Raw genomic sequence first — 26,641 nt, forward strand, 5'->3', positions numbered from 1 at the left:
GGATGAATTTCATTGAGTCAGGCTCATTCCCATCTCTATGGGAGAGGAAGTGAATGCTCTGACCTGCTCTTCCTGAAACAGAATCCAGGGGCCAATGCACATCACAAGTATACTGGCCCCGTTTTGAAGCCATTGCCTCCCCATTAAAGCCAGTCAAGGAAGTTCAAATAAGCCACTCTAAACTTCTGCTCTTTATTTATTCTCTTCTGAACTGTTTTAATCCAATTTCCTTCTGTTCTGCTAAGTCCTCCCCTTTAACTTTCTCCAATCAGTGTGTAACTTTGTCAAAGGGTTTCTGAAAGTTTATTTACACTCCAGCCACTGCATTTCTGTCAGTGGGCAGAATCTTTCAGTCCCTGCCAACAGCAGGAAGCTTGGCAGGCTGGGGAACTTCACTTAGCCTGAGGCCAAAAATCAGTTTGCCAACGTCAGAATGAACCTTTGGAATTCTGTTCTTGGGACTTTAACGGTGGACTGAAGGTGGGCTGAGCTTCCTGGCAAACAATGTCCAGAAGCCCTTTTGCATACATTAGCATATCATACATGCTGATTGAAAGACTAGCACACCAGAATTAAATTGCTCGTCCAAATTAGATGGACAGGATGGGAGGGCAGGCGAGAAGTGGCGGGGGGTCGGGGGTGGTGGGGGGGAGGTAATGGGAGCAGACTGCACAGGTGGCTCAGATATTGGGAGGGGTCAGGGTGGGCATGGATACAGTAACAGGCATTCGCTCTAAGGGAAGGGAAGGGTTGTGGTGGTGGATCATGATAGGGTCCAGGGTAACGGGGGGAGGTTCACGGGTGACAGAGGAGAGAGAAGTGGTGAGATTGGGTGGATCAAGGGTGATGAGGGGAAGTTGATGGGTGACAGGGGAAGGGTAGATGGTAGTGGAGTGAGTCTGAAAACAAACACGCACCACTTTTCAAGTAACAACTATGCAGCGATGTAAAAACTGTGAGATCTCGAAATAGGGGGGAGTATCTTTTTGGGTGGTTGGTGTCAAAGACCAGCACAATTGGTCAACTATAAAGACACCATAATAATCATGAGGCAACTGGATGTCAACACTGCTCAGTAATGTTCGCCTCTTTATGGTGAAGCCTGCGCTGCAGCAGGTTTTAAAAAATTCATTCAAAGGATATGGGCTTCGTTGGGTAGGCCAGCATTTATTGCTGTCTCCTTGAACCACAGCACTCCATGTGGTGTAGGTACGCCCACAGTGCTGTTCGGGAGGGAGTTCCATGATTTTGACCCAAGGAGCAGCGAAATATTTCCAAGTCAGAATGGTGTGTGATTTGGAGGCTAGCGTCCAGGTGATGGTGTTCCCATGTATCTGCTACCCTTGCCATTCTAGATGGTTGTGGTCATGGATTTGAAAGGTGCTGCCCAAGGAGCCTTTGTGAGTTCCCGCAAAGTTTGTTCCTGACGGATGGGTCTCACAACCTTGAGATCTCAGTGATGTGCGGAGCTGCTGTTCATTCTGTGCCATTGACCATTGGCTGCAGCCAGAGGCAGCAATGAAGGGAGGGAGGGAGGTGGATACCTCTGAGCAGCAAACTCCTGACTCCAAATCTCCATCCTCTGGGGATTGATCATGTCTGACAAGGGCTCATGTGGTTCATTTTTCTATGCTGCCAAGGCAATGGTTTCTCGATGGAGTCTCGAGGGTAGCGGAGGCAAGCTGAATAGTGTTAGAGGATGGCTTCTCGCACATGGTTGTCATCACCTTGATTAGAAGGCAATATCTCCATGCATAGTCAGGTCTGAATGGGAATAACACTCATCTCTGCTCCTCCAGGAGATCCTGTACCTGGAAGGGTTGGGCTGCGGATTCTATGTCTATAAGGACTGGGGGAAATCTCATTCTTGTAGCAGTGAAGGTCGTTACCACCTTAAATTCCTTTGCCAGTTGCTCCTTCCGGCCTCCACTGGGAACCTGTTTGGCACCTCCCAGTCAGCAACACACAAATGCACCTGGAAGGTGACAGATACCTTGTCCAGGTTCACCTGGTTCTGAATAGCCAGGCTGTAAGACCACTAGGATTTTCAGCAACCTCGGGTTTACCACAAGTGCAAGGCACAATGAACTGCATACATGTGGCAAAGAGTCTTGTGCAGAGCTCTTATCAGGGCAACAGGCCCGTGTCAATATGATAGCTACCAGATTCCAGGCAGTGTAGACTGCTGACACATTCTTTAACGTTATAGTTTGCTATCCTCCACTGACTGGAAGGCTCCAGTTTCTTTTTGTTTGGAAACAATATACTTTGTTTGAATATACCTCTATTTATGACAGCTGAATTAAATTGCACTGTCTGCTCTTCTGGTGGTTTGCATGTGCCAAATGCTCGCATTAAAATCTGCACAGCACTCCGTTCTCTTACGACCTCAGGCACCTGTAAGTGGAATTGCGATTTTATCCGTGACCTCACAAAGCCTGGGAGCCTGACAACTTGGAAGCACTATCTAATTTGATCAGAGCAGGGATACACTCATGTCCATCCTCACACCTGTTCCCAGTGTGGGGCAGACCTTGCAGAGAGCTCTTTCAGCTGGAGCCAGAAATAGGGGTCCACAGGGAGGAGCAGAATGAGAACACCATTTAGCCTCTCGGCATCACTCCACCAGACAGATTGATCAGAAAAAATCGTGTTCCTGCCCTGATCATCGCTTTTCCACATTAAACAGATATCCCTGGACAATTTCATCATGATGAGAAGTTTCAAGGTTTCTTTGCAGTCCACTCTCAGAGAGTGCCTCACCTACACTACAGGTTGCTGAGTTGCAACCACTCTGGACCCTTTGATCACAGGGACTCCTTAGCATTAGTTCAAGACTGATCCATCATTGTGGATACATAGAAACATAGAAGATAGGAGCAGGAGGAGGCCATTTGACCCTTCGAGCCTGCTCCACCATTCATCAAGATCATGGCTCATCATCCAACTCAATAGCTTAATCCTGCTTTCTCCCCATAACCTTTGATCCCATTTGCCCCACATGCTACATCTAGCGACCTCTTGAATATATCTGAGCCAAGGTTAGCATCTTTCCTGTCTGGACCCTGCAGGGACCTATTGGGGCTTCTAACGCTTCAGATGAATAGCACACAGGCCCATTCTACTCTCCCACATCTCATGCACTAAAACCTGATCCTTCAATGAGGTCCCGTGCATGTTGATTGCAAACCCGTTATGAGAGATCTACAGCTGCGTTTAGTAGGGGGATGAGCAGGCCAAACAAATCTATGTGCGGTCTCACAAAGGCATCAGTCAACTGCACACATTCTTCCTAAATCCTATATTCGTATCTGTCTTGAATTAAGATGTCTTCCTGCCTACTTGTTGCCTTCACCTACATATTAGCTCAAAATGGGTGGGAGCTGGAGTGTTAGTGAGGAGCATAGCAGTTACTGGGGAAACATGGTGATTGTGGGAGAGAGGGGGGGAACGTGGTGCCTGGTATTGTCAAAGGTCAAGGTGGCTGAGTGAGAGAAAGGGTTGGGGGTGCAAGGGGTATGCAAGGGGTCCAGTCGGAGACAGGGTGGTTCGCTTACCCTGGCTGGGCGAAGAAATCATTCACCTTCTTCCGACATTGCTGCCTTACCCTCTTCTGTAGTGCACTTGCACCGGCCAGGGCTGCCACTGCATCCCAGGTGGAGGTGATGACTCTGCTGAAAGGCCATCTCCTGGAGCAGGGATGGAGTGTGTTCTGCCTCTGCTGTACTCCATCCAGTATTCGGGTGAGACCCCCCCGCCCTGCTCCCGAAAAGCACGGTGCTGCCTTCTTGCCTGCTATCCTCTGCAGTGGAACAAATGCTGGGGAGCTGTTTATATGGAGCTCCCCAGTGCTTGCAGCAGTTAAGTTGTTGCAGGTTGGGCAAATCAGAGGGAACTTGCCACTGGAGCAGCGTGATTCTCATGGGCAGAAAATGTATTTGTAAAAAGACAGAAGATTTGGCCAGAAAGCCATCAGTGGGAATCACTCCGTGTTCACGCTGGAACCAACACTTTGCCATTTTTTGGCAAGATTTCACCCATGGTTATATATTTTAAAAAGATCATGGGCCAAAATGCTGGGATGTCATGTGCCCTGCCACCGCTGCCAGTGAGAAAGGAGAATTTGGCGCTCAGCCAAATCCCCATTCACTGCAGCGGGACTGGAGAATCTCAGCCTATAAGTAATGCTATATGTATGCACATTTTTCTGAGTTTGTTTAACTCTTTTCCTGCACAATATAAAGGCTTTGAAAGTTCTTCCTAAGATTTGTTCAAAACACTGTTTTATCTTTTTGTGTTATTTAATTTCAGGACTTCCATTAGCCCCATGGACAGGACAGATTATTGTAACGGAAGAAGAACCAGCAGGTAAATATGCCTTTTTCTAATCTGTAAGATTAGACCTGTAACAATGTGGGATCAATCAAAACATTTATTCCCCATAACCTGTATTTTCCATTTTCTTTCTCTCAACAGCGTTTATTAAACTTTTGAGAATGGGTATTATCTGTCATAACTGATGGAAATTTTAACTTTGGGTAGGTGACTCATGGAGCCAGTCAGTGCCCATTCCAGTGACAAGGAAACCAGAACTATTTTGAAGTTCAAGCCTCATTTAGCTAGAACCAAAAAGCTGTAGATGCCAAATGGGCACCAAGTGGCCCCTCCCCCATCCCCCTCCTCCTCCTCCTCCTCCTACCCCCCCCCCCCCCCCCCCCCCCCCCCCACCATGAAGCTTGTTTAGTTCTGGCTGGGGCAAAGTTGGCTGTTATCAAAGTAAATCCTGGGGAAGGTTGTGACAATAAGAGTAGGTGCCAAAGGCCAACAGTACCACTGTAGTTTTTGTTGGGCCTAAAGGGACATTCCTGCAACTGGCAATGCTGAGGAAGAGTATAGGAGACTTTTAAAATTTGAAGGCAGGCCCATTTTGACAAGTTCAGTTGGTTGCACTCAACCAATTATCTTCGCAGTAATTGCAAAAACTTAATGAAGCTCATAAGATCTTCCTTCCATGACCATTCCAATTTTCAAACTCTCTCCCATCCAGCCCCCATCCCCCCACCTCCACCAGCCCTCCCCACACCTGCCCCCAATCCCCACTTCATCCCAACCTGGCGTATCCCAGTTGCACTATAAATGGGTCTAACATCTGCCTTTCATATGTAAGTACACTTGAGTTCAGGAAATTGTTCAGAGTCAGGGATATGCAGGCAAGGTGTGGATAGAAGTCCCATGTGCCAAACCTCCACAGAACCTGAGTATGAACATTTAGACCTAAATGTTTTGGAACACTTTTGAATGAACCTACCTCACATTAAGTTGATCTTTCTCTATACCCTAGCTATGACTGTAACACTACATTCTGCACTCTCTCCTTTCCTTCCCTATGTATGGTATGCTTTGTATAGCACGCAAGAAACAATACTTTTCACTGCATACTAATACATGTGTCAATAATAATTAAAATCAAATCAGAGTATCTGTATGTATTTTGAGCCTAGCAGCATCAGAGCCTTTCTCTGCACACTGATCAGGAGGGGAAATCTCTGGACAATTTTTCACCTCCAAAGTAAAGGGTTGTTGTCTCATTCCTGTCCCAACAGAGGGTGTGGTGCCTGGACAACCTAGAGAACTTACTGTGACTGAAGCCACCAAGAGTTATGTTGTCCTCAGCTGGAAACCCCCTGGTCAACGTGGCCACGAAGGAATCATGTATTATGTAGAAAAGGTAAATACCTCAAGATGCATGTGCAAAAAAGTAACACCCTTCCCAAACCTGTTTAAACATGCACGGGTAAAATTGTGATGTGGAATATTAGCCAATGATCATCAAATTACATTTGCATGAAATTCCTTTGGCTATGGTTTTTTAAAACACAGGAATTAAGCTATTTAAGAAAAATTGAGTCAAATTTTACTGATGCAAAATTTAAATGTGACTGTGTAGATACACATCACTATTTTCTCAGTGTATTTGATGAAATGAATTGCCACCTTTTCTAAAATTGCTTTTATAAAGAGTATTGATGTGAAGAGAGTGCTGTATTATCCATACCAAGCCAATTTTCAACCCCCTTTTTAGACTGATAAAATGAATTATGGACAAATACGTAACATTCCAATTTGGATGCATTACTACAGCTTTGATTCAGCATCAAAGGGCATCTCTGAAATATTGGCAATTACTCATAATTATTTACAGATAAATGACATGATGCTAAGTGTTGCATCAGATATCATTGTGTCACTGTGCCTGACAACATCAATGTGACATAACATTCTTAAAGTAAAATGTTTATTTATTAGTCACAAGTAATGCTCACATTAACACTGCAAGGAAATTACTGTGAAATTCCCCTAGTCGCTATAATCTGGCGCTTGTTCGGCTCAAAGCACCTAACCAGCACGTCTTTCAGAATGTGGGAGGAAACCGGAGCATCCGGAGGAAACCCATGCAGACACGGGGAGAATGTGCACACTCCACACAGACAGTGACCCAAGCTGGGAATTGAACCTGGATCCCTGGCGCTGTAAGGCAGCAGTGCTAACCCACTATGCCACCGTGCCTCCCCCTAATATTCGACTCTTCAGTCCTTTCATCTTTCTACAAACAATTTTCCTGATGGGGCCACCCAAAGGAGGAAACCCAGTGACAATGCAAATACTTCTAGGAATTTCCCCAGTCACAAGTAAATTAGTCCGACCCCAGCAGATTCACCTGTGGCGATGCTCACAGGGAAAATCCAGCTCCAAGTGAGCAACTGGTTCCATTGAAAGTACTCTGCTTCCCAACTGGTAGCTGTTTTAAGTATTCTGAATTTGTCTTTCTTACTCCTGAATTTCTAAGCTTGTTTGCCCTTGCTTGCGTTAGTGTGTTGCAGGCACCGAGGACTGGCAGAGGGTTAACCCAGAAATCCCTGTGAAGTCTCCACGGTTCGCACTGTTTGATCTGGCTGAGGGTAAATCATACCGTTTCCGTGTCCGCTCCGCAAACTCTGCTGGCATTGGTGAGCCTTCTGAGGCAACAGAATTTACTGAAGTAACAGACAAACTTGGTAAGTGTGAACAATACATGCACCTTAACTCACCCGGCTACCTTCCGATCATTGTTGTTCCCTGGTCAGAACTGTACACAGTATTCCAGGTAGGGATTGGATCAAATGCTTTGTACTTTGTTAACTGTCGCTTCCCGTGATTAATGCTCTATCTGCCCGCGTGTGCGGTCTAAGGACAGAATTCTCCCCCAAAAATTCTAAGTGTTGAATTTGTGGGAAAACTGGAGTAATTCACACTGGTTTTTTCAGTGGGAGTTCAGACAAGAATCTCCCACACTCTGCAATGCAGAGACCATGAGCATGAATATCATTAGTAATCGGGGGCGGGGCCTGTTCCTGCCCAGGAGACTGAAACCAGTGGGCCTCTGCGCATGCGCAGTGGCCCCAAACTGTCAGCCTTCCAATTGCTGGCCAGCTCAGTCACTGGCCAGCCCGGGAACCCCGCAGTGCTGCCCCCCCCCAACTCCCCCACTGAAATAAACGTGACTGTTTTGGTGGCACAGCACGGTGTTCACAGTGCCAGGGACCCGGGTTCAATTCCGGCCTTGGGAGACTGTCTGCGTGGAGTTTGTATATTCTGCCCGACCGGGGGGGGGGGGGGGGGGGGGCGGGGGGGGAGGTGCCCGATCATGGCCCCCCCACCATTCCCTGGCCAGTCTCGAGCCCCTCCTGTCCCAGACCGACCCAATATCCAGCTCCACTCCTCACCCAAATTGCCAATCCTCCCCAGACCCCCACAGGCAGATCCCCTCTCCCAGGCAGAATTCAGTCCAGGCCCGCTAATAGCATTTAAATAGTATGCAAAATACTATTTAAATGCTGACCCCGCCTCCCAGCCGATTTCCCCGTGAATCAACTGACGTGCGATTCTCCCGGCCTGCTCTGCTGAAAAATTAGCGCAGCAGGGTGGGAGAATCACGGCCTAAATCTTGTTTGTTCTTCTCTTTACTGCGATTGCACATGCTTTTCCATGTGGCACTACCTCCTCAAAAACAGAATAATGAGACTGGACATGCCCCTCAAATTCTGAAGGATGAAGCTTTAAAAAGTACTCTGTTCCAGAGAATTCCTTTTCTACTAAATGCAAAAAAATACAGTTGGCAATTATCTTTAGTCAACATTCAATTATACAGCCTACAAGGCCTCTGAGATGAGTCATGGAATCATAAAATCCCTACAGTATAGAAGCAGGCCATTTGGCCCATCAAGCCAACAATCCCACCCAGGCCCTATCCCCGCAACCCCACATATTTACCCTGCTAATCTCCCTGATACTAAGGGGCAATTTAGCACGGCCAATCCACCTAACCTGTACATCTTTCGACTGTGGGAGGAAACCGGAGCACCTGGAGGAAACCCACCCAGACACGGGGAGAATATGCAAACTTCACATAGACAGTCTCCCAAGGCCGGAATTGAACCCGGGTCCCCGGTACTATGAGGCAGCAGTGTTAACCATTGTGCCACCGTGCTGTACGATTGAAACAGTCACATTCGTTTTCGTACTTTCTAAATCTTTTTGTCTTTCTTCTTTCAGATATTCCAAAACCTCCGCAGCATGTTATTCCTTCAAGGAACACAGACACTTCTATGGTTGTCACTTGGGAAGAGTCAAAAGATGCGAAAGAGTTGGTAGGATACTACATTGAAGCAAGCATTGATGGATCTGGAAAATGGGAACCATGCAACAACAAGCCAGTGAAAGGGAAAAGGTAGTGATGAAGGCTATCAGAGAGTCTAACACAAACAGATCAAAATGAATGAGGTAGAGGGAGAATGAGTGAAAAGAGTGTTTGATTCATAATTTGTCAGTAAACATTAATGGGGAGGAGGTGGCGTAGTGTTATTTTCACTGCATAGACCCAGGGTAATTCTCTGGAGACCAGGGTTCAAATCTCAGCACAGCAGATGATGAAGTTTGAATTCAATAAAAATCTGGAATTATAAATGACCATGAAGCCATGGTCAATTGTCAAAAAAAAAACCTCTGGCTCACTAATGTTGTTTCAAGAAATCTACCATTCTTACCTGGTCTGATCTATATGTACCTGTACATCCACAGTAATGGAGTGGACTCTCAAACACCCTCTGAAATGAAGGGCAATAAATGCTGGCCCAGCCAGTGGCGCCCACATCCCAAGAAAGGAAAAAAGATGTTTTGATGGTCTTGCCTAGAGATGCTGATGTAATTTATGTCTAATAGATGCTTGTGTGTGAATTAAAGAGAGGAGTGAGGTAGGAAAACCTTCTGGTTTTCCATATTTTTATTGTTTCAGCTACTGCTCTTCTGTATAGCACATACCCATGCTAGACACTGAGAAAATGCCTATGATTACACCAAACCCATTCTATTTGTCTTCATGACTGGTTCCTCATAATGCAGTCTATTTGTTTGATATTTTTCTCATATTTCATTTAATATTCCTACATTTTGAAAGAATAGAACATAGAACATTACAGCGCAGTACAGGCCCTTCGGCCCTCGATTTTGTGCCAATCAGTGAAACCAATCTAAAGCCCCTCTAATCGATACTATTCCAATATCATCCATATGTTTATCCAATGACCATTTGAATGCTCTTAATGTTGACGAGTCCACTACTGCTGCAGGCAGGGCATTCCACGCTCTTAATACTCTCTGAGTAAAGAACCTACCTTTAACATCTGTCCTATATCTCTCACCCCTCAATTTAAAGCTATGTCCCTTCATGTTAGCCATCACCATCCGAGGAAAAAGGCTCTCACTATCCACCCTATCTAATCCTCTGATCATCTTGTATGCCTCTATCAAGCCACCTCTGAAACTTCTTCTCTCTAACGAAAACAACCTCAAATCCCTCAGCCTTTCCTCATACGATCTTCCCACCATACCAGGCAACATCCTGGTAAATCTCCTCTGCACCCTTTCCAACACTTCCACATCTTTCCTATAATGCGGCGACCAGAACTATACACAATACTCCAAGTGCGGCTGCACCAGAGTTTTGTACAGTTGCAGCATGATCTCCTGGCTCCGAAACTCAATCCCTCTACCAATAAAAGCTAACACACCGTACGCCTTCTTAACAACCCTATCAACCTGGGTGCCAACTTTCAGGGATCTATGCACATGGACACCCAGATCCTTCTGTTCATCCACACTACCAAGTATCTTACCATTAGCCCAGTAATCTGTATGCCTGTTACTCCTTCCAACGTGAATCACCTCACACTTTTCCACATTAAACTCCATTTGCCACCTCTCAGCCCAGCTCTGCAGCTTATCTATGTCCCTCTGTAACCTGCCACTTCCCTCCGCCCTGTCTACAACTCCACCGACTTTAGTGTCATCCGCAAATTTACTAATCCATCTTTCTACGCCCTCATCCAGGTCATTAATAAAAATGACAAACAGCAGTGGCCCCAAAACAGATCCTTGCGGTACACCACTAGTAACTGAACTCCAGGATGAATATTTCCCATCAACCACCACCCTCTGTTTTCTTACAACTCGCCAATTCCTGATCCAAACCACTAAATCACCTTCAATCGCATGTGTCCGTATTTTTTGCAAAAGCTTACCAAACCTTATCAAACACTTTGCTGAAATCCATATACACCACATCAACCGCTTTACCATCATCCACCACTTTGGTCACCTTCTCAAAGAACTCAATAAGGTTATCCCTAATCAAATTATTCCTTTCTAGGTGATTATAAATCCTATCTCTTATAATCCTTTCCAAAACTTTGCGCACAACAGAAGTAAGGCTCACTGGTCTATAATTACCAGGGTTGTCCCTTCTCCCCTTCTTGAACAAGGGGACAACATTTGCTATCCTCCAGTCTTCTGGCACCATTCCTGTAGACAATGACGACACAAAGATCAAAGTCAAAGGCTCTGCAATCTCCTCTCTAGCCTCCCAGAGAATCCTAGGATAAATCCCATCCGGCCCAGGGGACATATCTATTTTTACCCTTTCCAGAATTGCTAACACCTCCTCCTTATGAACCTCAATCCCATCCAGTCCAACAGCCTGCATCTCAGTACTCCCCTCAACAACACTGTCCCTCTTCTGTGTGAATACCGACAAAAAATATTCATTTAATGCCTCTCCTATCTCTTCAGACTCCACACACAACTTCCCACTCCTGTCCTTGACTGGCCCTAATCCTACTCTAGTCATTCTTTTACTCCTGACATTCCTATAGAAAGCTTTAGGGTTTTCCTTGATCCTACCTGCCAAAGTCTTCTCATGTCCCCTCCTGGCTCTTCTTAACTCTTTCTTTAGGTCCTTCGTGGCTAACTTGTAACTCTCAAGTGCCCTAACTGAGCCTTCACGTCTCAACTTAACATAAGTCTCCTTCTTCCTCTTCACAAGAGATTCAACCTCCTTAGTAAACCACTGTTCCCTCACACGTCTGCTTCCTCACTGCCTGACAGGTACATATTTATCAAGGACGCGTAGTAGCTGTTTCTTGAACAAGTTCCACATTACAATTGTGCCTATCCCCTGCAGTTTCCTTCCCCAACCTATGCCAGCTAAATCTCACCTAATCGCATCATAATTTCCTTTCCCCCAGCTATAACTCTTGCCCTTTGGTATATACCTATCCCTTTCCATTGCTAAGGTAAACATAATCGAATTGTGGTCACTGTCACCAAAGTGCTCACCTACCTCCAAATCTAACACCTGGCCTGGTTCATTACCCAGTACCAAATTCAATGTGGCCTCGCCTCTTTTTGGTCTATCTACATACTGTGTCAGGAAGCCTTCCTGCACACATTGGACAAAAACTGACCCCTCCAAAGTACTCGAACTATAGCTTTTCCAGTCAATATTTGTAAAGTTAAAGTCCCCCAGAACAACTACCCTGTTACTTTCGCTCCGATCCAGAATCATCTTTGCAATCTTTTCCTCTACATCTCTGGAACTTTTCGGAGGTCTATAAAAAACCCCCAACAGGGTGACCTCTCCTTTCCTGTTTCTAACCTCAGCCCAATCTACCTCAGTAGACGAGTCCTCATCAAATGTCCTTTCTGCCACCGTAATAGGAAATCAACAGGCTGCGATCGAACAAATGGAACACATTCACCTTGTCAGTCGAGATTGAAAGCACATTGGGATCAGCAGGCAGGTTCAGACAGTTTGAGATTGGTCTCTGATTGTTTCAAAGCTGCGACCTCCATTATAAGGAGTAGACCAGTGTATAAGTCCTCAATATCAGTGACATGACCAGTGGCTCCCGGAAAAGGGAACATAAAACGTGCGTGTTTTTTTGGGCAGCAAGTTTGAATTTTTTCATTTCATACCTTTTTTTAAAAAAAATGGTGGTGGAATAATTTGAACAGAAAGTATTCCACCTCACTTTTGATTTCTATGTAAACCTTCAAGGGATGGATTTTTCTTTTAGTTTATGAATAAAATCATGGCCCCTTTCAACTGTCCCCCCCCCCCCCCGCCCCTCCCCCCATCCCCACCCCTCCATTTTGGCTGCAGCACAGACAGATTCGAAATCTGCTCGATCTAGATTCCACGCAAAATCCCATGCCTCACCCAGTCAACTTTGCCAACCTGTTCCAACCCAGGAATTTTGGTCCATTATTTTAGGTTGGTTAATGGCTTTGCTAAAGACAAATTAATTTCATACAAAAGTATCAACATGCGAGGTTGGCAACCTTACCCAATTATCGAGTCTCCAGCAATAGAAGATTAATCTCCTGGATACTGGGCAAAAATCCAGAAGAATTTGTGATTTCTGCCAGTATGCATCTTGCCAATAGTTTGCGCTTGCAAGAAAAATCATATGACAGCTTCAAATTCCAGCCTTGTACCCTGTCCACTCCATGTGTCAGGAAAGAGAACTCAGCTGCACGGAACACTCAACATCAGGGAATTGGTATGGGCAGCATGCCTGAGGTTACAAAATTTAACCAAAGAGGAATCAATGCACAAAACACATTGGGCAGGATTTTATGGCCTCACTCGTCCCAAAACCGTAAAATCCTGCCTGAGGTCAACAGACCTTTCCGTGGTCCACCCCTCACCCGACCCGATTCCCGTGGCGGGCGGAATGGTAAAATTCCAGCCATTCAGCCAAAACAGGGCTAAAACCCAAATATGCATGAACATGCCTAAGTAGCGGGGCATACCACAAGATATCCACTCCAATAAAGTATGGTGAGATAACATTTGCAAACTATGGGCAAATGTCACATGATTTGACCTGCAGGAATGCATCCAACCAGAATTGATAACCCTTGATAATAAGCTAGTACCACACAGTTTTGCTTCATCTTATTTATGTAATACTCATTTTACCGTTTTTAAAGAATACAAGTAGGCTTACATTAACACTGCAGTAAAGTTACTGTGAAAATCCCTTAGTCATCACACTCCGGCACCTGTTCAGATACACCGAGGGAGAATTTAGCATAGCCAATGCACCTAACCAGCACGTCTTTTAGGCTGTGGGATGAAACCGGAGCACCCGGAGGAATCCCATGCAGACACGGGGAGAATGTGCAGAGTCCGCACAACGTCCCAAGCCGGGAATCGAACCTGGGTCCCTGGCGCTGTGAGGCAGCAGTGCTATCCACTGTGGCACTGTGCCACCTGTACAGAAAATGGGAAAACACCCAATGAAAATAGCATTGTTTTGTAATATAGTTATCCATTGAATGAAAACATTTACGTATTCAGGCACTTGCAGCCAAAAGAAAGTAAGAAAAATATTAACTGAAACATGAATAAATAACTACCGTGACACATCTTTATAAATCTATAAAAACAATAATTGGTGTTGGAAATGAAGTATTTTGTTTTACAGGTTTATTTGTCATGGGCTACAAACTGGACAGTTATACAAGTTTCAAGTTAGGGCTGTCAATGCAGCCGGACTTAGTCAATTCTCACCTGAGTCTGAGGCACTGGAAGTCAAAGCTGCTTTAGGTAAGTTGTAACATTTAAACTGTTGCCATTTGCAGCTGTGTCTTTAAAAGTGCATTTACTTATTTTTGAAAATACACTTATTTATTTTTGAATCGGATTTAGTTTGAAAATTCATCTATTTATTTTTGAAAGTGTGTTTATTTATTTCCAGAAATGAAATAATTTACTTTTGGAAGTGCATTTATTGATTTTTGAGTCTGCTTTTTAATTAATGACACACTATTTTCACAGTGCCATCTGTATCACTTTACCATCCATGATGCCATAAATCGTTGTTCTGCTCATGCACTGTGCCTGTATCACATGGAAAGCGTATTCTCTTTCATTCAGCCTATCCATTAGCCACTGTAAGAAATCTCACTTGAGTCTGCTTCACAATCATACGTCACAAAGCTTACCTGAACTATGGATTACCAACCTTGCTCCAGCGTAATGTAATGTATCCCATAAACACCACCATGTGCATATCTTATACATAAAATCATCTAACTTCTTTTCTGATCTGCATTTACGACAGTTTTTGCTTGCTGCCTGTTTAACAGCGCAAGAGCACAATTAATGCCTGCTCCCACGACTGCTGATGCCTGCTTTAACAGATTGTTTCACCTTGTGTAAGCAAGCATTGTCCAAGCTCCATTAAGTCTATGAAATGCTCCATCCGCAAAATCCTGCATTTGTCAAAAACTAATCCATGCACCTCTTATTATCATTTCGCATTTTCATGTTCGGTTTAAATCAATCAATTAAAGTGGTAATAAATATAAGGAGATGTATTTAATGATTAATGAGCATTGTAGCCTTTCAACCCAGTTCCAGTTCAATCAGCAATTAGTTTACTGAGTAAATTGTGAGGTCTTTGTTGGGCATTAGATACAATAGTATGTTGTGATGATCAGATTAAGTAGCTTTGTTGTAATAAATGCAGCTATTTAATAAAACACATTACAGATGTAAGTTATTTTCTTCAGTGGCCAAATATGTAACAATGCTAATAGATCTTCCAGAGCGTTGCTCATGAAGAGTTCTGCCACGTCGGACTCCGTACATATTAACTGTACTGAACTGATTTATTTTTCACTCAGGTGTTGTAGTTATCTTTAAAGACATTTGTCAGGACAGAAGTTGGACTAGGAATAGTTTGGGGTGAATTTCAGGGCCAAGAAGCTAAAGGTCAGGCAGGTTTTACTGGTGCTGCTCGTGGGGCACTTAACACTATTTTAGAAGGAAAGCATATGAGAGTTTGGGAGCCTATTGTTGGATTTTTTGGTCCATCTCAAGAGATTTAGGACCCAGTGGAATTGCAGCGCATGACTGTGTACTCTAGTTCTCCTTTTCTTCCTACATCTTTCTTCCTGATAATCCATCTTTCCTCTCTATCGTTCTCCCTCTCTCTTTCTCTGTTGTGGGGTGTTTTGCAGGTGGAAATTGCAGAGGGGACAGAGAATTGAGCGGGAGATTCGAAGTGGCTTTTACGCCAGCAGGATTATCCTTGCTCGATTTTCCCCACCCCCTGACAATGACATAACGGGGATCCCGATTTACATGTGATTAACAGTGCAGATCAGGTGTTTATGTCTGGTTCACACCCCCCCATGTCGGGCTGTCCATTCACATTGGCATGCAATCACAACAGGTCCTCCATGACGTACACCAGAACATGCCAGAGGCGCACAGGTAAGTACAGCACCTAAGGGGGAGAGGCTCATGCCTGGGCAGTACCCTGGCACTGGCGGGGGGGGGCACTGCCAGGGGGCAATGCCAGGGAGTTCTGTGGGCTAGGTGCTGGGTATTCTGTGTCCATAGCGGGGGTTCTGATGGTGGGCAGGGGGGGGGGGGGGGGGGGGGGGGGGGTGGTGGGGGGGGGTGGTGGGGGGCAGTGGTTCCTTTTAAAAATAAATTTTCTCTATTGGCGCCCCTTTTGAAATGGCGCCCAATCTTTCACGAGCCTAAGTGGCAGCGCAGGTTTTTCCAGAACCTACCCCACCTGGAACCCACCTTTTTTTTTACTAAGTGTCAAAGCATTTACAAAGCCAGGTGGTGCAGCGGTGGGCTACAGTGCACTTTTCCCACCTGAGTTGACACCTGACCAAAAAAAGGCCAAATTCAGCCCGTTATTTTTCACTTGTATCTCCCACTGTCACTTTCCCTCCTCCTCTGGATGAAACTTATCCTTGTCAGCTGTGTGTTTGTGAGCAAATTAGGAGTCTTTTTATATGGTATCTGATTTGCTTTCCCACTGAGTTGATGGAAACAAAAGTGGAGTTTGGTAGAAAATAGACTGCCTATTCATTGAGCGCATTATGTTTACTGACAAAGACAAATTTCAGACCCTGGGTGGGATTCTCCAGTCTCATCCATGGTTACCCCGCTGTAGGTGAGAACGGAGAATTTGGTGATCCAGCCAAAATTCCATTCACTTAGAAATGTAGAAACTAGAAGCAGGAATAGGCCATTCAGCCCTTCGAGCCTGCTCCGCCATTCATTTTGATCATGACCGATCATCAAATTCAATATCCTGATCCCCCTACTTCCAGTGGCACCAGAGAATCCCAGCCTCATACAAGGACAGAGATTTTCAGCGCGTGTTTCTCCCTCATGGTCACATCTCCAATATTCTTCATTAATCTACCCATACCTTTCCCTTCGAAGAACCTAAGAACATAAGAAATAGGAGCAGGAGTAGGCCATCTAGCCCCTCGAGCCTGCCCCGCCATTCAATAAGATCATGGCTGATCTGATAGTGGTTTAGTTCCACTTACCCGCCCGCTCCCCATAACCCTTAATTCCCTTATTGTTCAGAAATCTATCTACCTGTGACTTAAACATATTTAATGAGGTCGCCTCCACTGCTTCAATGGGCAGAGAATTCCAGAGATTCACTACCCTCAGAGAGAAGAAGTTCCTCCTCAACTCTGTCCTAAACTGACTCCCCCTTATTTTGAGGCTGTGTCCTCTAGTTCTTGTTTCCTTTCCAAGTGGAAAGAATCTCTCTGCCTCTACCCTGTCTAGCCCCTTCATTATCTTGTATGTCTCTATAAGATCTCCCCTCAGCCTTCTAAACTCCAACGAGTACAGGACCAATCTAATCAATCTCTCCTCATAAGCTAACCCCCTCATCTCCGGTATCAACCTGGTGAACCTTCTCTGTACTCCCTCCAAGGCCAATACATCCTTCCGCAAATAAGGGGACCAAAATTGCACACAGTACTCCAGTTGCAGCCTCACCAGTACCTTGTACAATTGCAGCAAGACCTCCCTGCTTTTATACTCCATCCCCTTCGTGATAAAGGCCAACATTCCATTTGCCTTCTTGATCACCTGCAAACTGAGTTTTTGCGATTCATTCTCTTTTTTGATTCTTTTCTTCCGGCTACTTATCTGTTTCTGTGTTACTTTGATTCTTCTGAGTTTCTCTATTTGCTATTTTCTTGATGTGTCTCCAAACAGTGATCTTTTCTCGATGGATTTATCTCACTGTTATTGTCCCATCGTACCTGGTGCTTTCCCCCATTATTCCAGTCGTCATGGTGAATTGCATTCTTTTTGCTTTCACTAAACTGCGATTCCCGATTGTTCCTCTGGTGATCTATGATGATGGGATCTGGAGTAGTGATCGAGCAAGAGAGTGCGGCACAGCCAGACTCAGAGTTTTGTGGAGAGCGATGAGGAGAGCGTGGAGAATCAGAGATAGCCCTGGAAGGTGGGGAACCAACAAAGTATTAAAGTGAGCATGCCTTTAGGCTTTTGTCAGGTTATGCAGATGGGGAGTACATTATAATGTTTTCCCACATTAGAGACATTATAAGCACAAGTTGTTGTTGCTGCAGCAAATATATTCTTCATGTTGGCCGAAGGATGACAGGGAATGAATTACACAAGTGTAGGAAGTTGTCATGTTTACTAACTGGGGATGGGGGCGGGGTGGGGCGGGGGGGGGGGGGGTAGTTGTATCTACAGTAAAGGTTGTTGATTTTGTGTGGAAAATAGGGGAAGGCACTGGGTGAAGGGGTTGTGGCAGCATTATGTGTAAGCGGGAAACTTATTTTTGTCAATTATTGTTTTTGTGATTCTGTGGTGGTGTGTTTTTATAGATTTGCTGTGGGATGGAGGAGAAGCTATGTCGATAGATGCATCTTCGGGAATTGTTTACGTTTATGTTGCAGAACAATTGAACAGAAGTTCTTTTGGAAAGGGAAAAGTTCTGTGCAATAATATTGATGAAGCATGAGAGTAGAAACACATTTGGAAAGGAGAAATCCCAGTCATTTATCCAATGAGGAAAAAGTAAACTGATGGACATTCAAACAATTGTATGTTAAATGCTGTTCATGATAGATACTAGATCCAGAAGATGAACTGGAGTCATGATATTTACTGTTGACACAAACCTTTTCATTTTATAAAAAGAAAGACATAGGGGGGAATGCTCCAGCTGTTCACATCGGCGGGATAAGACCATAAGCCATAAGATATAGGAGCAGAATTAGACCACTTGGCCCATCGGGATTCTCTGATCCCACTGGCAGTGCCCCTCCTGTGGGTTTCGTGGTGGCATGGGGTGACGTCAGTGGGAAATCCCATTGACAGTGGCAGGACCAGAGAATCCCATCGCCGGTGAACAAGGAGAAACACGCGGCTGGGAGGCTGGAGAACTCCCCCCATGTTTATGGATTCTCATAATTACAATATCATTATTGAAATGTTATTATTGAATGTTATTAGACTCTTCAAAACAAACATTACTCTATTTAACACATGTCAGTATAAAACTATTGCCGACATAAAATCTTATTCTCGTCTACATTCGAATGTGTAATGATATATGTTGATGGTCAGAGCATTGTGTTTCTGTCCATTACAGGAATAGGTGCATCTTATTCATTATTTTGAGCTTTGCTTGCTGCCATATTAAATGTTGGGCAAAACATGCTTTTGTATCTCTTTCCTTGTTCTTTGTGTGACTTGTTTGTCTTCATTTCTTCATCCTTGAAAAAATGGAGTATATCTTGTTGCACAATCAGATCTGTTCATGAATGCCTGATTAATTACTTTATTTAACTCTAGGAGGAGGAGTACCTCATGGTGTGTTTCCTGAACAAAGTGGTAACATTGGTGGACTAACAGAAAGAGGTGCACGCTGGGATGGCAAGCATGAGGCATCTCAGCCCGCACGTGACACTTTACTAAGTTGTGATGCAGTGCTTAACAGACACCTGCTACCCACTGGCTATGATAATTTGCCATGCGTAGAACGAGATACACCAAAGGAGGTAAATGCAGAACGGACAAGCAAGTCTAATCTCAGAAGTCAAAAGGTACAAGACATGTACGAGGAGGTCCCAAAGACCAAAGATAAGCATGAGAAGGGCCCAGAGGTACAAGATATGCACGAAAAGGGCCCAAAGGTACAAGACAGACATGAGGAGGGTCCACAGATAGAAGATAAGCATGAGAAGGGCCACGAGGTACAAGATATGCACAAGAAGGGTTCTAAGGTACAAGATAAACATGTGAAGGGCCCTAAAGTACAAGATATGCACGAGAACAAGGATAACCTAGGTGAGAAATCAGGGAAACAATATTAAAGTTAAACACATAAAGAGGTAGAATAATATTCTGAGAAGAATTTATTTAGTCTCAGTGAATGTGATTAATGTTTAATTGTTAAGGAGGTTGTATCAATTGTAACAAAAAGCTACATACCTTATAAAAACCTCTCACATCGAAGGAAGTGTTCAAATACTTTACAAAGGGCAAGAAGCACTTTGAGCAGATTGATGGTAGAACCAAAACATGGTTTAAGAAGGTTTCAAAAGGAAGAGGGAGATACATATCAGTTAATTGTTTTTATACAGCATTTCAAGGAGTAAAGTTTAATAGCAGAAAGGTGTGTGTGTGGCGGCTCAGGAAGAAAAGGAGCAAAATCATAATGTGCTGATAGATGCTTTGTTGGGAATGACCTTGTGAATTGAACAGTTCAACCAGAACAACAGTTGAACAGATTATTTCTTCACTTTGTGCCACTAGGCAATCATTGCTATTCACGAGCACAACAAACTTCAGTCGTCATTCTCTGTAAGGTATTACTATTCCTCATGACATTACTTTCAAAATTCCACTAAAAATAAAGCTATATGAAAGATACTTTAGCACTTCATTTGATAAGAATCATTTAATGTCCAGTGATAAATATTTTTATTTGTTTGGATGTGGGAAAAGCAGTACTCATTGTATGTGCCTCGGTTCCCTAAGAGAATAATTATATGTAAACAGTGAGAACTGTATAAGATTTAAGGAAGATGTAGACAGATTAGCAGAATGGGTGAGCAGGTAACAATGGAACAATTTAATGTGGCTAAGTGTGAAGTAATACATTTCGTGATCTAAAAAAAACAAAGAATAGGAATATATGCTTAATACAAAGACACGGAAGGATGTGAATGACCAGATAGATCTTTACAAGTGTTAGTGAAGAAGGTTAAAGTCTGCGGAAAAGGCAGTTGAATTTTGAATTTTATAGATAGGGGCACGGCACACAAGCGTAACAAAGTAATAATGATTTTTTATTTTACAAACATTAGCTCAACACAATTAAAGTTATGTATACAACTTTAGGCATAAAAAGTGAAAATTCATCTATTATTTTTAATAAATAAAAAAAATGTTTTCTAATCATTGAAACTAATTGTACCTAAAGAGTAAATGCTAATAAATAATTTTCCTTTTAACCTAATGATATGGATTAGTACGATCCACTTCCAGGAACGCAGTTTCCGTAATTTACTCAGTTCAACGAAGAAATGTAAAGCCAGCTACTTCATTTTACATTTAATTGTGGGTCTAAATCCTGATCATGGCTAAAATTACAGATTGAAGATTCATACATGTAATAAATATTAATCAAATAGGTTCAGCTTCTCATCTTAGGGATAATTTCAAATTCTGTTTGTGTTATCTTTTGATTACTTAATTCTTCCATCATCACTCCTGTGCTCGCTAATGTGTCCCGATCCAACAATGACTCACATTTAAAGTTCTCATCCTTGATTTCAAATTCCTCCATGGCCCCACCATTTCCCCATTCTGAAGCCTTTCCGATGTATAACCCTCCAAGAACTTAGATCCCTCCAATTATGGTCACTTGAGCATTTCTGGCTTCTTTTGATCCCCCACTGATGTCCGTGCTTTCAACTGCCCAAGCTCCATGCAATGGAATTCCATCCCTGAGCATTTCCACCTCTCCACTTATCTGTCCTCCTTTAACACTGTCTTTAAACCTACCCTTCTGATAGAGTTTTTAGTTCCCTGTCCCAATGGCTCCTTCTTTGACTCACTGGCAATTTTTAAATATCTGATGACAATCCTGTGAAGCATCTTTGGATGTTTTAATACATTAAAGATGTTGTTATAGTGATAAAATAGCATTTTTGTTTTGTTCTAGCATATAGAATCAATTTTATTGTGGGATTTTTGACTTAAAGCATGAAGGAAGGCAGTTGAAGAACTAAATAAACAGTCTAATGAATATACAACGGTGCAACTAGGAATTATTCACCATTGGCTATGCATGTTAATTCATTTCCTTCAAATATGTCAGAATTAGCAATATAAAACTCCTAATAATTCTTTAAGACCCACAGTTTAAATAAAACTATTTGAAGGTGGTACAGCTAAATAAAAAGGCAGTAATGTTAGTTGGATTATTTTTTGTAACTGTGTAGTTCTGCGAGTGAATAAATATATATAATATATGTAGATAGTGTGAATAGTTAGTTTCACTATCTAGCAATGTGGTAGTTTACCAATATGTTTCAAAGTTTAGTCCAGTTCTTCATGGAACGTGCCAAGTACTGCAGTATTAACAATGCATTATAGATGTCCTTTCACTTGTGTGAAACACCTTTGAACTCATAAACACAATATTGTTATTTGGTACTTTTAAGCAAATGATTCTAATACACTCTCACCAGTATGATACTTGATGAAAATATGTCATGTTTTCAAATCTGTTGATTTTTCTTGAACATGCTTGTCTTCCTCCAATCTGAAAAATGCCAATTTTTCTTCTTTCAGTACCCTTTTTTGTATTTTGCCACTCTCTAACTTCCAACCAGGGCTCTGGCACTCAGTGACTGGCTGGTGAGAGATGAGATTGAATAACCCTGGATGTTTCACAATATAATATTCCCTCTTGCTCTGTGGAGACATACATAGGCTCCACCCTGACACACTGGCATTTTTGAACTGGAAAATCCACATTAATTTGAGCCATGGGTGTGAACTCTTATGTGGTATTAGCTCTTATTTTAAAATGGGTTTGAGCCTCCTTTAAAACACTGGACAGAGCAATGATATCAGAACCTGCTAAGCATTCTGTAGCTAATATTGTGATAACAGATTCCAACTGCCCTGATACATTTAATTTCTAAACTGAAGGTTAAGTGGAATTTGATTCCCTATGTGATCTAGTGAAGTATTATGGGGTTTATAATGATTATTAAATGTAAGAGAAATGAATGCTATCTGAGTGATGACAGTAAGCAGGGGCACTCCATGGTTTAACAGCTAATTGAATTATCACAAACATTGGTTTCTCTCAAGTTACATAGTTAGTTATTCAACTTAAACATTTTTATTCAAATGGTATGACTAACCGGCAGCAAGATGAATCTGAGCTTGTGAAGCCTGATTCTTGGAGAATTATAGATTATTTTTTGCAGTCATTTTTCCCACTTTTCTTTCCCTCTCTTCTGAAGTCATTGACTTCTGCTCAAGTTATGCTCAAGACACTGCCAGCCAGCCCTCTTTCAATTTGTGAAACATAAATTCATGTGTAAACGGATACAAAGGGCCCTATTTTACCATTTTGATTCTAAGTGCTGGGCAGACTTGAAACTGGGAGTGTTTCAGATCCGACTTTTAGACCCGTTCTTGGGCGCCCCCATACGCACTCTACCTGAAAAAATATCAGCGATTCCGTATCGCACTGCACAAGCCTGTGGGCGGGGCTTAATGCACCCGAAACCCTGCAGCTCCGATCGGAGCCTCCAACTGCGCATGCGCAGAAAACAATTATAGAACGCGGCTCCCCTGCCACATCGCGCCCGGGCCAGGTAATGCCTCCCCCTGACCCCCACAGACATTGCCCCACCCCCACAACATTACTGACCCCCTTATCCCCCCATTCCCTCTGCCAGACTGATCCCGGGCCCCTCCTCCTTCTCCCCTCACCGATCTCAGGCAGAGTGGCAGCAGACCTCCCCTTCCCCCTCACTGATCTCAGGCAGAGTGGCAGCGGACCCCCCCACTGATCTCAAGCACAGAGCCATCAGACGCTCGGCACTTACCTCCTCACTAAGTGGAGCGCCCGAACGAGACTTTTGGATGGGTGAACGTGGTGGTAAAGGGGGAAGTGCCGGTAAGGTTGGGGGTGCAACCTATTAAGTCATTTTAAATGCATGCAAATGCATTTAAATGGCCGTCCCGCCCATTTCGGGCACGGTCCCGATCGCGGCCATTTTCGGGCCTTGGTAAAGGGGGAACCGGTGCAGAGGCGGGTGCGGATTGCGCAACTCGCCTCACGCCCGACTTTACCAAGTTTTCATGCCCGAAAACAGGCGCAACTTGATGGTAAGATCGGGTCCAATGAATGTCAGCAAGCTTCTGAGCATTGGAGAATCTAAACCCAGTATGATCTTATTTTCATCTGACATTGGCACACAGGTGCTTTCCAGCAAATGTCACAGGACATTGATCAAGAAATGGCACCTTAGCTGATGTTCCTTGCACTAACATAGGGCACCAACACCAGTTTTAATGTTCCAATGGTTGCCCTGGTTAAGTTCAGCTTACTGAGCACATACTGAGGATCACAGAGAAACCTGTGACTTTCTAGTGGTTTATATAGCTCAGTTACATATTGCATTTACCAGCCCATTCCAGGCAGCCCAAGGTGTGGTACATTTGTTTTTTGTTTATGTTCTACCATGCACCAATAACTGCACAGTATACTTTATACAATGCCTTCCATCCTTTTTCACACTACACTGAGAAATATTTGCGTGATATTACACTACCTGATATTGGTAATGAATGTGTTAATTCATTTGTATGCACACTCTTGACAAAGGTGCTAACATATTCATTATTAATATTGCACATCAAGATTTCAATCTATTTGTGTGGAAATATTATTATCTTTTTGCAGGAAATGAATTGTAATGGTATTCCAGGTTGAAACTTCAAGAAAGAGCCACTGCCAAGCCATTATTTCTGTTTCAGTAAAAGATGAGTAAGAGACACTTGTTCAAGTTTCAAGTTTCACTGGCATTCCTTCTTAAGATTCCACCCCGATAGAAAGTCATAAGCAATACATTACATGGAAAACTCACTGTACTGATTAGACCCAAGTTTACTTCACTCATTCCTTGTAAAATATACAGTAGACTTCCTTTCTTTCAAAATGTTTCACATGGCCAGACTTGCTCTGAAAAGGTTGAACAGTTAAGTGGAATTAAATATCAACTTAATGTACTCTATCTTCAAACAGCTCCTCCAACCCCACCTTATGGAATTACAGTTCTTGAAAGTGTCCATGACTCTATGGTGCTCGGATGGAAGCAACCTCAATTCCAAGGTGGTTCTGACATTACTGGCTACTTTGTGGATTATCTTGAAGTAATTGATGGTATCCCTGGAAAATGGAAAGAAGCCCATATCAAAGCCATCACTGATCGGGCCTACAGAGTAAGTGAAAGAAGACTCATTTCCTGAACATGTGTTTAGAAATTGTAAGGGAGAACTCTCAGTTCAATATTCTTCTCAAATGTCTATCTAAATGTAAGAAAACATATAATATAGTTATTGAAATAAGTTAGATTTTGTTCCCCACTATTTCGGGTCTCCTTTATTACACTCGACTTGCATCAGTTGTGCAAGAGATACTAGCTGCCATAGAAATAGATTGCAATTGGATACTGTTACATAATTAACATACACATACAACTGCAGAGTCCAGTACCCTGATGCTGGAATGTGTTTGAAATATGCCTGCATAGAATTAAATGGACTATAACTTTTCTGGAATAAGTTAATCAATGTGAAATAAAAACTGGAAAGCTGGAAATACTCAGCAGGTCAGGCAGCATCGCTGGAGAAACAGAGGGTGGAATTTAGTCAATATCAACACCCCGGGGCTAGGAGTGAGCTGTCAACTTCCCAACCCAATGAAGTTTGGGGTGGGAAGGGTCAAGGTTGCCCTAAGTGGCCAATTCAGGGCCTCAACCTGCAACCTGAAGGCGGGGCACGGGAGGCCATGCCATGAGGGCAGGCCACCAGGTATATCCTGGCAGCAAATGCTGTCTCTACAGGAAGACCCATAGCTCTTTAATCAAATCCCCTCCTCTCCTTGATGGGACCTACCTGACTGACTCTGATGAGGTCTTTCTCTTATCTGTGTTCCGAGGCGTGATAACTGCTCCTCATCCCAGTGTCCATTGCAGTACTGGCAGTAGCCATCATCAGGCGCCGGAGTGTGACGACTAGGGGAATTTCACAGTAACTTCATTGCAGTGTTAATGTAAGCCTTACTGGCAACTAATAAATAAACTTTTAACTTTACTTTTCCCATGGTGTGTTGCTATTGAAGAGCTGCCAGCCTCTGATTTTGGGACATCCATGGCTTAGGCCCAGAAACCATCACATCAATCTGTAGGTACCTGATTGGCTTTTTATTGCGTTAGGTCTCCTGGAAATGGCAGGATTACCGCTAGTTCTGTAGCAGGTGGGCTAACCCATCACCAGAGACATGAAAGCCAGCCCAGTATTTCAGAGTGGTGGCCTTTCATCAGAACTGAGATGGTAGAGATGAACAGATTTTTAGCAGAAACAAAGCAAACGACAAATGAGGGCTGGGAAAGCACAAAAGGGTCTGTGATCGGATGTAGGAAAAGTGTGATTAAATGTCAGAAGGGATGAGGGTGTCAGGCAATGGGGGTGATATTGGGACAGGTAGAACAAAATGCATCCAGAGGAATTGTTTTTGGTTACAGTAGAATAGTAAAGCCGGGAGAAAGTATGGAAAATCTGGCAGCAAAGAGGGTTGCTCTGGACTGGAACATGAAACGTTGGGTGGGATTTTATAGCCTCATTTGAGCAAGACAGGAAATTCCCGCCTGAGGTCAACAGACATTTCTGTTGTGCATCCCTTGCCCACCCCGATTCTGTGACAGGTGAGGCGGTAGAATTCCGGCGGTTAACTCTGTCCCTTTCTCCACAGATGTTGACCTGCTGAGTGTTTCCACCACTTTCCATTTTTATTTCTGATTTCCAGCATCCAAAGTATTTTGCTATTGTTTTAATAATAATCAATGTATCTGGTGAAGTATCTGTCCCATCTTCCTCTAATGTTTGATCTGACTACTTACTTATTACAGATCCATGACCTGAAGGAAAACATGGTATACCAGTTCCAAGTCCGTGCAGTGAACATGGCAGGAGTTGGCCTTCCATCCCTGCCGAGTGACAAGTTTAAGTGTGAAGAATGGACTATCGCTGTTCCAGGCAGGTCTACCTGCTTTTTGAAATAATATGCTTACAAGGGTGATGCAAACAGTTAGAGCAACAATAAGGGACACATGTTCATTAGGGAAGAAA

At 43.5% G+C, this 26,641-nt stretch overlaps 1 protein-coding gene across 2 annotated transcripts in view; it reads left to right on the plus strand.

Moving 5' to 3' along the window:
• myom1b (myomesin 1b) overlaps window positions 1-26,641 on the plus strand; it is a 129,725-nt gene that overhangs the window by 59,989 nt on the left and 43,095 nt on the right. For both annotated transcript variants that reach the window (XM_078216063.1, XM_078216064.1), the window contains 7 exons: window positions 4,312-4,368; window positions 5,604-5,728; window positions 6,872-7,055; window positions 8,593-8,767; window positions 13,866-13,987; window positions 24,537-24,733; window positions 26,422-26,548. In XM_078216063.1, coding sequence (XP_078072189.1) covers window positions 4,312-4,368; window positions 5,604-5,728; window positions 6,872-7,055; window positions 8,593-8,767; window positions 13,866-13,987; window positions 24,537-24,733; window positions 26,422-26,548 — 987 coding nt within the window. The remainder of the gene's footprint in view (window positions 1-4,311; window positions 4,369-5,603; window positions 5,729-6,871; window positions 7,056-8,592; window positions 8,768-13,865; window positions 13,988-24,536; window positions 24,734-26,421; window positions 26,549-26,641) is intronic.

The sequence above is a fragment of the Mustelus asterias genome, chromosome 7, assembly GCF_964213995.1.
Source record: "Mustelus asterias chromosome 7, sMusAst1.hap1.1, whole genome shotgun sequence".
NCBI lineage: Eukaryota > Metazoa > Chordata > Chondrichthyes > Carcharhiniformes > Triakidae > Mustelus > Mustelus asterias.